Source organism: Onychostruthus taczanowskii, unplaced genomic scaffold (genome assembly GCF_017590055.1).
Source record: "Onychostruthus taczanowskii isolate IOZ18803 unplaced genomic scaffold, ASM1759005v1 scaffold19, whole genome shotgun sequence".
NCBI classification, from domain to species: Eukaryota; Metazoa; Chordata; class Aves; order Passeriformes; family Passeridae; genus Onychostruthus; species Onychostruthus taczanowskii.
In genome coordinates this window covers 6,982,288-6,995,892 of record NW_024499128.1, presented here as the reverse complement: position 1 = coordinate 6,995,892, position 13,605 = coordinate 6,982,288, and the positions used below count along the sequence as shown (strand labels likewise).

Genomic DNA, 13,605 nt, shown 5'->3' with positions numbered 1-13,605 from the left:
CATTTGCATCATGTAACTTCCTGCTAGTTTATCCAAAACTCTGGTGTTTCCTCTGAAACCAGCAATTCTTGTGCATGCAGTTGAGCCATTCTTACAGCTTCCTACAAGTGTGGGTCTTCTGGGGTTGTTTTGGTTTGTTTTTTTTTTTTTTTTTCTTATTTGAAGAGTTCTTGCTTGAAGCTTCAGCAGTTCCCAGCAAAGGATTTATTTCTTTTTCTTTTTGTCAGCAGTTGCCTTGGTACCTATGGGTGCTGCCTTCTCTGCCTCTTCCCCCGCAGGCTTTGCTGCTTGTGAGCCTCTTTTCTTTGGTGAGGGTTCTGTTTTGGAGGCCTCTTTTCTCAGCTGGAGACCTCGCCAAGAGAGGAGTTTCTCCCAAGATGACGAGGCTCGTTCCCTGTGCTTGATACTCTCCTGTAATTCTGCTGCTTCTTGCCTTTTTGCCTCTTCTTCTTCTTCTTTTTCAGCAATAAGTCTGCATGATCAAAATTTGAATTTAAGATACTGTAAGAGAAGGGAGACAGGTTTCCACAGGCTAAGCAACTCCAGCTCTAATCATAGCATGAGCAGCATCAACTGCCACAGTGTAGGGAAGCAGAAAGTCTCTAATTACCCCCTCAAGTCCAAATATGTCTTAACTGTCTTTACACAGAGCAGGAACCAAATACCAGGAAATACCAGAGCTAAGTTTGTAATGTGAAAGCAGCCTGTATTTGTTACTCCAGCCAGTAGCAGAAAGCACATGAGTTACATTCTGTAAGTTACTAATGAAACCTGTGGGAGCTAGTTTTCCAGGTACAGTATGCTATATTACTTTCTTGAACACTTCTCATTTCCTATAATTTTGCTTGTGGAAGATAAAGGATAACAGTACTGCCAGACAAGATTCAACACTCACCTTTCCAGCTCCTCAGCCTGGCTCTTTCTCAGCTCAGCTAATTCATCATTCTCCTTTTTTATTTCTTCTATTTTATCTCTCAGCATTATGTCATGCTCAAAAGCAGGGAATAACTTAGTTGTGAGAAAGGTTTCCACCTGACACATCCAGAAACTAAACGGCTCCTTTTGTTCTTCTTTTGCTTCATCTGCAAGATGTAAATAAAACATGTTTATTTAGCAGGGCACTTCTATTTCAAATGTGTTTTGGACTACAATATCTCAGCTCTGATACTCTGCAAAGGGAAGGTCTGGCTTCTGCATGGTATGGAGGATGAAAGGTGTGAGACACTTTGAACTGAATGGGGGTGGCCCTTTTGTGAGGCTTCAGTGACTTGGCCCTGGGAATGGCACAGACAGACAATGAACTCTTCCCTTTAATCCTATGGGAAGAGCCTTCTGCAGTAACCTGATGACAGTTCAGTATGACTCCTGTGCACGGGGGAAGGGATGAACAAACATGAGCACCTGAAAGGACAGAGGTGTGTGCCAGTGTCCCTTGTCATGTCAGGAAACAGCCCAGGCCCAGGTGATGGGCCCTGAACAAACAGTTTTTCAGATGTGTAACATTTCACCCATCAGATTTCAGCAAAAGAGCTGGTGACTACATAAATATCCTTGTCAAACTCTGTCCTTGGATTTGAGTTCTATAGCAGAAGAAAACATTTAACAAACATAAAAACCAACCCAGATGAGATCTGCTGATCAGCTGGAAGGAAGATGGTACAGAAAACTACGACCTTCAACATACCAAAGTGCTCTTACTGAACATCTCTTCTGCCTGAGTGTTGGTCTGTCCTAACATAAGCCATCTTATCCCAGCTACTGGTGGCACACCACTAATTATAATTCTGATTTTAAGTAGAAGCAGCAGGACCTGGCAGTAATACATTTTATTTGTCCAAGACACTCCACAGACAGGCTTGCAGCTTGAGCTCCTCATAAATACAAATTACAGCTTATAGATGCCCCACAAATTAAACATAGCATTTCAAAATTGGGGAAACTATGTAAGTCAGTACTTAAATTCTTATTTAAAGTTTCGTTTTATTTTAAAAAATATTTTAAATTTTTAAAAAATCTTCCCCCAGAATTAATGCTCATTTACTGCCCTCTTGTGACAAGCTGAAATCTGCCAATACAAATAAAACTTGACAATTCAAGAGCTACAAGAGATTTGTGTGTGTGTGTTAAGTCCTAAAACAGTAGGACTGTTTTACCTATCAATTCCTTTTCTGGACAGGAATCTTGTTCTTCTTTTACATCCTTGTTGGGCAATGACACATCATCTTTGCTTTCTCCAGGAGTTATGGGAAATGAGAGAAGAGTTTCTGATATTGCAAAGAAAGAAAATTAAAATTACTCAGCCTTTAATCCTGTGCATGAAATTCCAAGTTTGATCTTCAGCACAAATATAGGTTGTCACCTGCCCTGAAAGTCAGACCTGTGGTTAAAATACTTCTGAAATGATGAAAAGTTTATTTCTAATGAAGGCACAATACAGAGTTCAAGCTCCTGTTTCCATGCCCACATGAGTGGGACAGAACAGGAAGAATTAAGGTTTAAAAAGAATTTAAAGCTATTTTTAAGGAAAAAATGATAGCTTCTAATTAAGAAAAAATTCAGAGATTCCAACTTGCCCAGCCATCTGCGTACAGCAGGTATGGAAAGCTAAACATAAACTTTGTCATAATTGCCAAACTGAATGGAGCTGCCCTCTGTAACTGCAATACATCACCTATTTCCATGATCAGCTCCTGTTTAATTGTTTTGAAAGTTGCAGAAAAAGTGAATCTCCTCAAGCCACTTTATAGTTTTATAGCCACTTTACACAGTACTCACCCAGTAGAGAAGGTTGATGAGCAGGCTTTGTGTCTTCACAAGGTCTCGGTGGCTGGCAAGAAGTTTTAAATTCAGTTACTAAATGTCTGGGCCTGTGTTCAAATCACAAAGTGACATCCCAAGGCCCTTTGAGTCATGCAAATTCCCATCTCCAAAGCATTCTTCCAGCCAAATGCCTCCTGCAATCATGCCTATCTCAAAATATTTCTATTGCAGGAGTGTTTCACCTTTTCAAGTATTACCAGCTAACACTTTTCCTTTGATACCAGCCAGGCAAGTAGGATTATCCTATTTCAGAGCTAGGGGAAGACAGCACTACAGAAATTGAAAGCTCCTGTTCTTTGACCTGTTCCTCTGTTCTTACATGTTGCTCTACATATTGTTCATCTATTGTTCATCTGCTCCTGAATGTACAGCTCAGCTGCCTTGGAAATGTCATCATTTATGTCTGTACCAATTACACTTCTGCTGCACTAATGAAATGTAACACAAGAACAATTTTAGCCTCAGTACATTTAATTAAGGGGTGTTTTTTTCTTTTTCTTTTTCTTACTATTTTAACTGGACCACTTCACTATTCAACTGTGTCACTGCTTGCAGTGATGCTGCAAGGGAATGGGTGCATAGGGTGAGAACAACTGGCCAAAGAATGGGAAGTGGTGGTGTACAGTGGCACTACTGGCTCACTAGAGGCTGTGAAATTATGTTTGTGAATACTCCTTGAATTAATAAAAATACTTCCATCTTGTGCATAATTCCAAATAATAACAATTCTAATTCATGTCTTCAACTACTCTGCATATACAAATTGCACCAGTGTCAAGAAAAAGAGGACAGGTCAACTGCTGGCAAACAGCAAGGCTTGCTACATACAACAGCTGCCATTTTTACAGGACAATTTTAGACACTCAGCTCAATGCAGAAGAGACATATCTTTCACCAGCCAACCAATCTGTCAGTTCCCCTTCAGAAGTACTCTATGTGTATTTACAGTTATCTGGAAAATGTGCAAATATGTTAAAACTGTCTACACTGATGTTAAAATTTAAGGTACCAACAAACAGAAAAAGCAGAAGGACCCAATCAAGTTTTTTTTATGCAAAAAGGGGAAATTGGTTTCCATGGTCAGGAAACAGAACATTTTCAGGGCCTGACTTCACTCTCTCAGTGGACACATAATAATATTGAACAGGTCTGCATCAGCCTTACCTGGGGTGGAGAATGTTCCGTGGGAGACACAGCTGAGGTGTCCTTGGAGCACTCCTTGATTTCAAAGCTACTTCTTTTCTGGTTATCTTCAGCTTCTTTCTCCAGGATCATATCCTCAGTAACATACACCAATGCACATTCAAGAAGAGCTTCAAAAAATTCTAGAAAAACCATCTAGAGTAAAACAAAGGCAGTGGTAAATTAGTTCATTTTTACAAAATCTCTTCATTAACAGGCCTATGTACCTGAGCAAGCAAAGAACTCAGAAGTTGTAGTGAAGTCCCCCTGGCCTCATTTATCTAGTCAAACATCCCTTTTTCTGAAAGAAAAGAAAAACTGAGAACAGCCAAAGCTCAAAAAATTGAGGAGAGGATATGATGTGTTATACTTTATACTTATACCGAGCTAAAACACTGCACTGATTTTTGTTGTATCTGGAGCTATGAGAAATTTCTCCAACAAGTAACTCACAACTACTGCTATTACCTAAAACATCATATTTTAATTGCATGGGATGCTGCTAGAAACCTCAAGAGTGGGTTTATAATGGATTCCCTAGTAAGACTTACACTGTGTGTTCAGTTTATCAGATCCTGTTTAAAACAAATTCTGTTATGTCATTTACAAAAGACTGTTGCTAAGTAAGAGTTAACTCTTTAAGGGTGAAAACCCTCTACACTAAGCCAGTTCTCAGGTAGCACAAGAGTCTTCTACAGTCACTATTTGACCTCACTGAGGTGGCAGCACCTCACATGTCACTCATCAGGTTCTTGCATCACCAGATTTTCAGGATCAGTGGGTTCACATCTTACTTCCTGATCCACCTTAACAGCCTCAGTGCAGTGACTAATCCCTGATCACTGCATATCCATATTGTCAGGCAGCTCCCCACTACCAGCACTCCACTGCATGGATTATGGCACTCCTAAGGACCTTTCTGAATGGTCAAGTATGCTGAGACTGTGCTAAGATGAGGTAATTAAGAAAAAACATAGAAGTACATAAGCTAAACTAAAAGATATAAGCAGAACAAAGGAAGACAAATAGAGGCTGAAGTTTTACTCTATTTTTTTTTAAATAAATTAATTCCTTTTCCTTCTTTTCCAGCAGGTGGGACAGCATTTGCAGTAGTTCTTAAAAGCAATTTTAACTGTTCCTGTAGCAACAGACTATGGGTTTTTTCCATACACACCTCCAGCTCCAGGTTGACACCATGGATGGCAGGTAGGGAGGCACCAATTTTGACAAATATTCCCAGAACTCTTGCAGCAGTTAATTGTTCACTGAGAAGTTTATAATCCTGGGTAAGAATAAATATCACATGTTAACAGCACTTAAGGCATGCCCCACATGGACCTAATCTACCTCCCTTTCAAGCCTTTGCCAAAATTTCTAGTGGTTTCAAGTTGTACTTCCACATATGTAATTAACAGCAGAAATTCTAGTCCTATTCAAGCCAATGGGAATTTTCCCTAGACTGCAAAAGCAGTGTTACAAAAGAACTTGAGAAAGCTCATAAACAAAAATACAAAAATTACAACTTTGCCATCTGATCTTTTATTCATGAAAAAATTGCTCAGATTTATAAAGTGAAGCACCCAAACCCTCGGCATATCAGGGGGAATTGTTCTCTACCTTCATAGTAATTTTCATCTGTCCCCAAGTTACTGAATTTTAGTAAAGAAGCTCATGTTCTTATTGTAGTAATTTATTGAAATGGTTTATGGTGTTTTTTCAATAGCTGTCAGTCTCTGAGTTCTAACAATAGGACATGTTCATAAATACATTTTATAGATGGGGCAGAGTGAGACACAGTGGGGATCAGCAAAAATATTTATATTCCCTTAAACACATTTGTCTAGGATTTGATAAGAGTAAAAAATTACAATTCAAGTAATGACAAAGTGCATAAATAACAGTAGATAATAGTAGAACAACTGTTCTTTTACTGCTCCTTGGACAGTTTGCACAAATAACCTCACTCCCACCTTCTCAACTGTGCAGAAGCCACAGGGACTATTTTAAAAGGCTCATAAAAACTGAACAAAGAAATCACATCTAATCACACAAAACAAAGCAAAATTAGACTATTACATCCAGCATCCAGAGGAATTGCCTCAGCTTCACTGTGGAGTCAAATGGAGGTCTGGGACATGGTCTAGAAAAGTCTTTGTATATATCCCAGCATTTCTCAAAGTAGCTCATGGCAAAAGATGAGAATTCTTTATCAGAATATAAGATACCTTTCAAAATGAATTGGGAAAAAATAACATTAACAATAAAACTGCAATGCATGTGATACTAATTAATGAATTCTGCAAAGAAGAAAGAGCATTGCTTACCTTGGACACAACAGGCAGAGGGCAGAACATTCCTGAACATCATTTCTAAGAAACACTTCTTCAGATTAGGAACTTCATCTCTACAGTTGAAACAAAACCACTCTTGTCTGGGAAGACTCAAACTGATTTTACTGAAATAAATATCACTAAAAGATGAAACTTACTTGTACTCTTTATGATAGATATGAAATGCCAGGTGAACAAGGTAGGATACAAATGTTCTGAACAGTAATATATGTCTTGGATCATGTATGTTCTTAGGTGGTTCATCACCTGAAAAATTTTTTAAAAACCAAATTTCTGCTGTTCTCATGTATATTAAAATGCTTATAGGCATACTGATTTTTCAGCCCTTCTTATCCTCTCCATCTGTACCTATCACAGTGTAACAACACTCCCAGGAGACTCACACCAGACAATGCAGCACTTCCAAACAAATTTTAAGGGAGAACTGTCCACCTGTAGCTGGATCTTGGACAATTCTCTTTCTAGAAATGCATCCACTCAGCATATATAGAAATAAAAGAGGATTCAAAGTTGGAGTTAAACCCTTCACATACTAAGGACAGTGCAGGTCTAAAGGTATTTGATTGATTAACTGGCTCTATGGAAGACAAAAAAATACTACATGCAAACCAAAGTTACAAATACTAAAAAAAAAAAAAAAAATTTGTTTCTCCTACTTCTCTCTCAAAATTCTCTCTCTCTCTCTCTCTCTTAAGTTGTAATGGCAAGACCAGGGGTGAAATAGATGGCTCTTCAGGCCAATTTTTTATGTTGTATTTTAATTTTGTATTTTCTCGCCTAAGGACCAGAAGTGCCCAGAGAAGTATAAATTGATCCACTGAGAACTCACAGGCACAAGGTACTGGCTCAGGACCACTTAACTCCCAGAGCTGAGCTGCCAGGAGAACTTGCCACTCCAACCCTCCACAGCTTACCCTGCTCACCAGGAATACAAACCTCTCAACAGTCGATCTATTTCAGCAAGAGTTACGGAGGAGAGATGAAAATTGCAGTCCTTCAGAAATCTCCAAAACTTCAGCATAGTCAGGGAGCAAACACCGTCAGGGGAAGCACAGCCTAAGGCACTGTAGAAGTAGTAGGCTTTTCTCAATTCTGAAATATGCCTCAACACAGCCAACTGTACCTGAATAAAGCAGGATATATTTTCAGCATCATCTCAAAGCAATAAGAGACCAGTTTGTGTTGATCCTGTAACTGGGCAGAAAATTATTTGACCTTGCAACTTAGCATATCCCTGGCTAAGAGTTCACAAAAGCATTACTCAAAAGTAATGCTTCAACTCAGAAGGGTTTTGGTGACTGATAAAAACAAATCATCCTCTGTCAGTGGACAAACCCCAGAGTAGCTAAAGCTGGTTGCTCCATGCCCTTCCAGGTATGTTAACCCATTTTTAATTGGCCTTTTTTTAGTGGAAGCTCAGAAGAGGGAATACTGTCTATTCATTCTTTTTGCTTTTCTGTTTTCATGGCTTTCAGATTTTCAAATAATTGTTTAATGGAAAAAGTTACTTTAACACAAATAAACCAGAGATAAAATAGTATGAAACACAATACAGGGGAAAACTGAAAGTATCAAACAGTAGACTTATACTTGTTGCATTTCATCCTCTCTGTCTTCTCTTGGGAAGAAGGAAAGCAGTGATGATACATCCAAATCAATATCTGATCCCAGAACAGGAAACTCTCCCAAGTCCTTAGTGACTGCAGTCCTTTCTACCAAGCAAATAAAATAAGTTAGAACAAACTAAAACAAAGCTTACTATATACACACACAGAAAAACAAAATGTGTATTATTCCTTCTTATATACTGACTTGGAACAATAGATTCCTTCACAGTAAGAAGGAGAGATTTCACAACCAACAGCAGAACAACTGAAGAGCAATTCTTTGGTTAGGGGTCAAATCAACCCCTAACCAAAAGGAAATGCAGACATTATAAAACCTGTGAAACTTCCACACAACAGCTCCATTCATTACAAGATGTGGTGTGGATGTGCCACATCACTCCAAGTGTCACTGACAGCAAATGCAGCATGGAAGCAAAAGCCATGACTCCTATTTCTATCTAAATTCTTTGAAGAAATAGGTCTGGTCCTTGAGTATGTACAAACAGTTTCATATTATAGTAAAATGGAACAACAAAATGTGACTAAGTAAAATGTGTTTTGTTAAGCTGCTCACCAGTGCCCAAATTGCTTCTTGGGCTAGTGGCTCTCAGGTTCCTGGCTTTCACAGCAGACCCTTGACGAGAAGGACATTCCACAGGATGATCATTTATAAACTCTCCTTCAAAAGCATTACCATCCTTGAAGACAAAGATGCCCTACAGACAGATTAATTATAACATAAATATAAAACAAAGATTTAAAAAAACCCCAAACCACTAATTCTCTCAGTCAAATTTCCTTTTCAGAATCTTGGCTAAAATGCAGTATATGAAATAAAATACAGCAAAATAATTTTTCCTACCCTCTTTTACAATGCATTTTGTCACCTATTAGATAGGTACACTGTTGGGATGAAGGACTGACTATATATCTGTTTGATTTTGAAAAGTATTTTCCCCCCATATAGAAAGACTTGTTTGTACTCGTTAGGTTGCATATGTGGCACTCCACTCAGAGTTTTTTCAAAAGTCTGTTTTATGAGAGGTTTTAAGAACTTCTCTGTGCAAGGACAGCTTGAAACCCATTAGCTCATAGTAGAAGTGTGAAATTCTGACCAACCACTGCAAAACTCAAGATGCACCCATTGAACTGAAAATATCCACAGTGAAATATATGTCTTTGTATACCCAAAACATATCTAATCACAGAGTCAGCCTGTGTCCCTGGAAGGACTCCAGCTGCTTTTGGACTCTCTGCCCTTTGTGTGGGGATTCCATCCACACTGCAAACTGAATGTGATTTGTTGTACAGAGATCTAGAGATCCACTTATACAGAGCAGAACAGTTTGCTCTGCTGTTGTCTGTAGTTCTGACAATACCCACCTTGCCATGCTTCTTATTATGCACCCACTCTCCCTTGTACACTGCTCCATCAGCATAAAGAAATGTCCCATGTCCATGGCGCTCCCCTTTTACAAAATCCCCTGCATATGCATTCCGTAGAGAATACTTAGACATTTCCATTCTCTTCAAAAACCATGTGTGCATACCAGAACCATGCTGAAAAAAAATTGTGTGTTTAAAAAACAGGTCCAGACTTTGGCAATTCTCTGAAATAAAAGCCCCCAGCTGATGGCTGCAGCACCTCAAAGCGGGGACAGAACTAGATCCTACAAAGGTGCGTGGGAGAAGCACCCAGAGGATGCACTGCATCAACACACACTTGAGCAAGCTCTACCACGGGACTCCTAAAGATACCCACCCTTCCTCCCTGAATCCTTCTCCTGAAGTGAACAGCCAGGTGAGGAACACCATGCCACAGAGCCAGGATGGCCCACAAGCTGGACTCCTTGACAATTTTAAGCAGAGTGGAAAGACAGAGCAACTAACTCGCCTTCTTTTTGAAACAGAATAATAAATGGAAGGAACTGAAAATGCCACAAAATTGTCTCCCATCATAAAACTTTTCCAAGTGGGAACAGTGTGGTCTAGTATTTTACAGGTGACACAGAAATAAACTGCCACATATACCTACTGCTGAAATTGTAGCTCAAGCTAAGTCACAAACACTTCTTTAACTTTTTTTTTAAATTGAAAAATGTTTATATTTTCCACTAAGGAAAGAAATTTTGATTTTATAAGACTAAATCAAAATCCTTTAACAATTTGAATATTGCTAACATAAGAATCAATTTACAATAAAGAACATATTTTTTGTTATCTCAACTGGCAAACTCAACTGGCAAAAATCATACAAAGCTCCTTTGATATTGCACAAAACTCCCTATTTAGCTTTCCTAGAGTAGTGGACAGATGCTGAACTAAAGAAGGGTTTCTGGGGAAGAAGTTAATACCTGCATGCCACACTCCCACTGTCCTTCGTATTCTTGATTATCTGTCACCCATATCATTCTTCCATGTCCATGTCGTAGATTTTTCTTCCACTGACCATTATATATATTTCCAGACCTGTAGCTGCATAAAAACCAATGAAAGTTAATTCATACTGAATTCTGTGCTGATCTTATAAAAGGTTTATGTGAAACCTCATTGCTAATAAATTTATAATTTATTAAGGCTAAATAGAAGCATTAGATTGAAAATTGACTCATATGACATGGACACAGAGGTTTTATTGTAGCCACTGTTTACCTCCTATTTTAAATTCAGAAATCACTAAAAGTATTAACCAGCTCTTTTTCCCAAAAAGTCTTTGCCATAGCTATTAACAATATTTGTTTATATATAATTCTATAGATAAGTCATTTATTCATAAGGCAGCTTTATCTGCTCAAATCAATCGAGTGTGTTTGTTTGAATTGTGGTTTACCAAAGCTGATTTGGGATTTTGTCTTTTGCTGTTCTTTTGTGTGAATGGTCAGTAGAAATACTGCACCTAAAAATAAACTTCTAAAGGTCTGTTTTGTTATCATAAAGCACTTTGTACATTTTTTATTCCACTGCAGAAAGTACACACTACTATGAAATAAAGTGGGTACAAATGCTGTCATACAACACAAGAAACTGCAACATAATACACAAAAGTAAAAAATGTTGAGGGTAAGAACAAGTGTTATCATATTTACCGTCTGATTCCCCACCCTTCTCTGACATTATTCACCCAATCACCTTTATACCAGGAGGTCTCTTCCTCATCATAATAAATCTTACCCTGAAACAAAGAGCGTAGTCAGTTTAAATACCTAAATATTCATCTACCTGAATAAAACACCACATACAAATAACATGGCGCTTGTAATCACGTTTTAATACTTAGGGTCACTTTGACTCACTGTACTGAAAGCAACTGAAGGGATACAATTAACTAAAGAAAGCAAGCTCTTTTGATTAATATTAGGTAAGACCTTAGAAAACACCAAGTGTTCAAAAGAAAAATCCTATCACATTACATCAAAGTCTACCATTTTTTCAAACCTCTTGGAAATACTTTAAGAGAACTAACCTTGGCATCTTAATTACAGTTCTCAGTCTGAGGTAGATCAGTTTTCTGACCCATTCAAGTCTTTTACTTCCAACAGTAGGTCTACAGTATTAACTGTATTCACAACCTCAGAAAAGCTCTCTAGGAAAACAAATCTCTACACAGCATAAGATCATGCAACAGAACAAAAGACTTTCGCGAAACCTTTGCACAGTAACACTTGCTGTTCCTGAAGTTATCACCTGAGCCCACGCTCTCATTTAGTTCTTACTGACCTTTCCATGTCTTTTGCCATTGCACCAATAACCAATGTAAGAAATTGGATGAGTACCACTCCTGAAAACTCCATATCCGTGCCTAAGTCCATCTTGGATTGATCCTTCATAAACGCTGCCATCACTCCAGGTATAACGGCCATTATGCATCGGCACATTCTTAACAAATGTTCCCTGAAAGATTAAATTACAACACTAAAATCTAAGATTCTCTGTTTCCCAACCTTCTGGGACAAGTCAGGCTTGTAATGAAATCACTGCCACAGCTCTGCAGTTACCACCTGTACTGTACCAATCACTGCATCTTTTCTACTTTCCTTCAATTTGCACATCTAACTGCGTGGAACCGTATTCAGTTATAACTTAAACTGTACTTTACCTCGTACTTTACTCCATCAGCCCATGAGTAAATGCCTTCTCCATTCATACGCCCTTCAGAAAACAGACCCTTCAAAATGAAGAAAATAGCATCATTTGCAGATTTACTCTTACCCCAGCTGAAGCCTACAGTAAGATTTTAAAAGCATGACACATTAATTCCCCTCCAACTACTAGTTTCAAATCAAGAGTTTTAATGTTTCTCAGTGCTCTTGAGAGAGAACTTTCTGCACTACTTTTTTTAAATTTATACACTTACCTTGTATGTATTTCCTCCCTCAAAACATATAAATCCTTCGCCCTCATAGAATTCATCAACTTGTTCACCTTCATAGCTACAAAGAAGACAAACTAAAGATGAAGATTTCAAGTCACTGCCAATAGATCTAAATCACATAAATGACCATATAATCACATAAATAATATAAAAATGATCATAAATGACCTTTGATTTACCATGGTCTACACACAGGTCAGCTGATGCATCTTGCGGAGAATAATGAACAACCAGAAAATTTTCAATTCTACATAATTGTTGTGTTGCCTCAGACCCATATTTCCTTCAATTAAGAAAAAAACCCACATTGGTAGTATATTTCTTACAGTCAGGCATGCTGGTATATGACACATTACATATAAATATCATATTGAAATAAAAAAGGATTTTGTTAACATTGCCATTCACCTGCTTGCTCGGTTTAAGATATTCTGAAGATATAAAAGCAGCTTTAAGCATTAAAAGGCAGCAACAACTAAGATTACATGATATATTTTCCTGCACCTGTTATGTGTATACTTTAACAAAACTTCACTGAAGGTGAACAAGCTAAAAGAACGAGGGTTTTGGCAGGCAGAGAGCACCAGCAGCACTCTAGGATGCAAGAAGGCAGCAGAATTCCACATGTATATCTCCTAAGGTGCCACTGCTACTAGGTCTGAATAACCTGATTCTCTGCTTCAAATCAGGGTTTGAATGACACTGGCTACAGCAGAGGTACTTAAATGAGAGTTCTTGACTTCACTGCTGTATTTGTAACAAGTGTACCTTTTTATAATCACTTGAGCAAGAACAGGCTCTTCGTGGATCGGGAGAACAGGCTGGGCTGGTGGTTCCTCTACCTCTGGCTCTTTATCTGGTGCCTCTGGAATTGCTGGAGTTTCTGTGCTCAATGAGTCACTCTGAAAATCTAGTGTTGTTAAGCTACTCCCAGCTGGGGTATCCAGAGAGTCTTCTGAATTCTCAACAGCTGCCTTCTTACCATCTTTCTTCTTGGCATCTTTCTTCTTGCCTTTTATCATAGCTACTGAATTGTCTCAGTGTGTACTTTCTTTCTGAAAAATGAAAATTTATTTCTGTCTGAGGTATATATTTTTAACCTATAAACTAGTTAAAAACCCCAAAACACAGACAACTAAAAAAAAAAAAAAAAAAAAAAAAAAAAAAAAAAAAAAAAAAAACCAAAAAAAAAAAAAAAAACACCCCAGTATTTCTGGGATTATTATAAATGCATGTATTAAAGTAATCTCTGGAACAGCAATTCAAGCCAGGG

General features: G+C 38.1%; 1 protein-coding gene across 1 annotated transcript; it reads right to left on the bottom strand.

Annotated features, from left to right (window-relative positions):
- Nucleotides 1–115: 115 nt before the first annotated feature.
- Nucleotides 116–13,354, bottom strand: LOC121334566 (radial spoke head 10 homolog B-like). The gene is made up of 19 exons (XM_041401826.1): nucleotides 13,101–13,354; nucleotides 12,315–12,390; nucleotides 12,057–12,125; nucleotides 11,678–11,851; nucleotides 11,047–11,132; nucleotides 10,315–10,435; nucleotides 9,344–9,520; nucleotides 8,535–8,676; nucleotides 7,944–8,065; nucleotides 7,290–7,476; nucleotides 6,491–6,599; nucleotides 6,327–6,406; nucleotides 6,079–6,227; nucleotides 5,177–5,284; nucleotides 3,985–4,158; nucleotides 2,776–2,827; nucleotides 2,154–2,264; nucleotides 896–1,082; nucleotides 116–472 (listed from the first exon to the last, which is right to left on the bottom strand). Exons 1-19 carry the CDS (start codon nucleotides 13,352–13,354, stop codon nucleotides 205–207), a joined length of 2,646 nt encoding a protein of 881 aa, XP_041257760.1. The 3' UTR covers nucleotides 116–204.
- Between the last annotated feature and the right edge of the window lie 251 nt (nucleotides 13,355–13,605).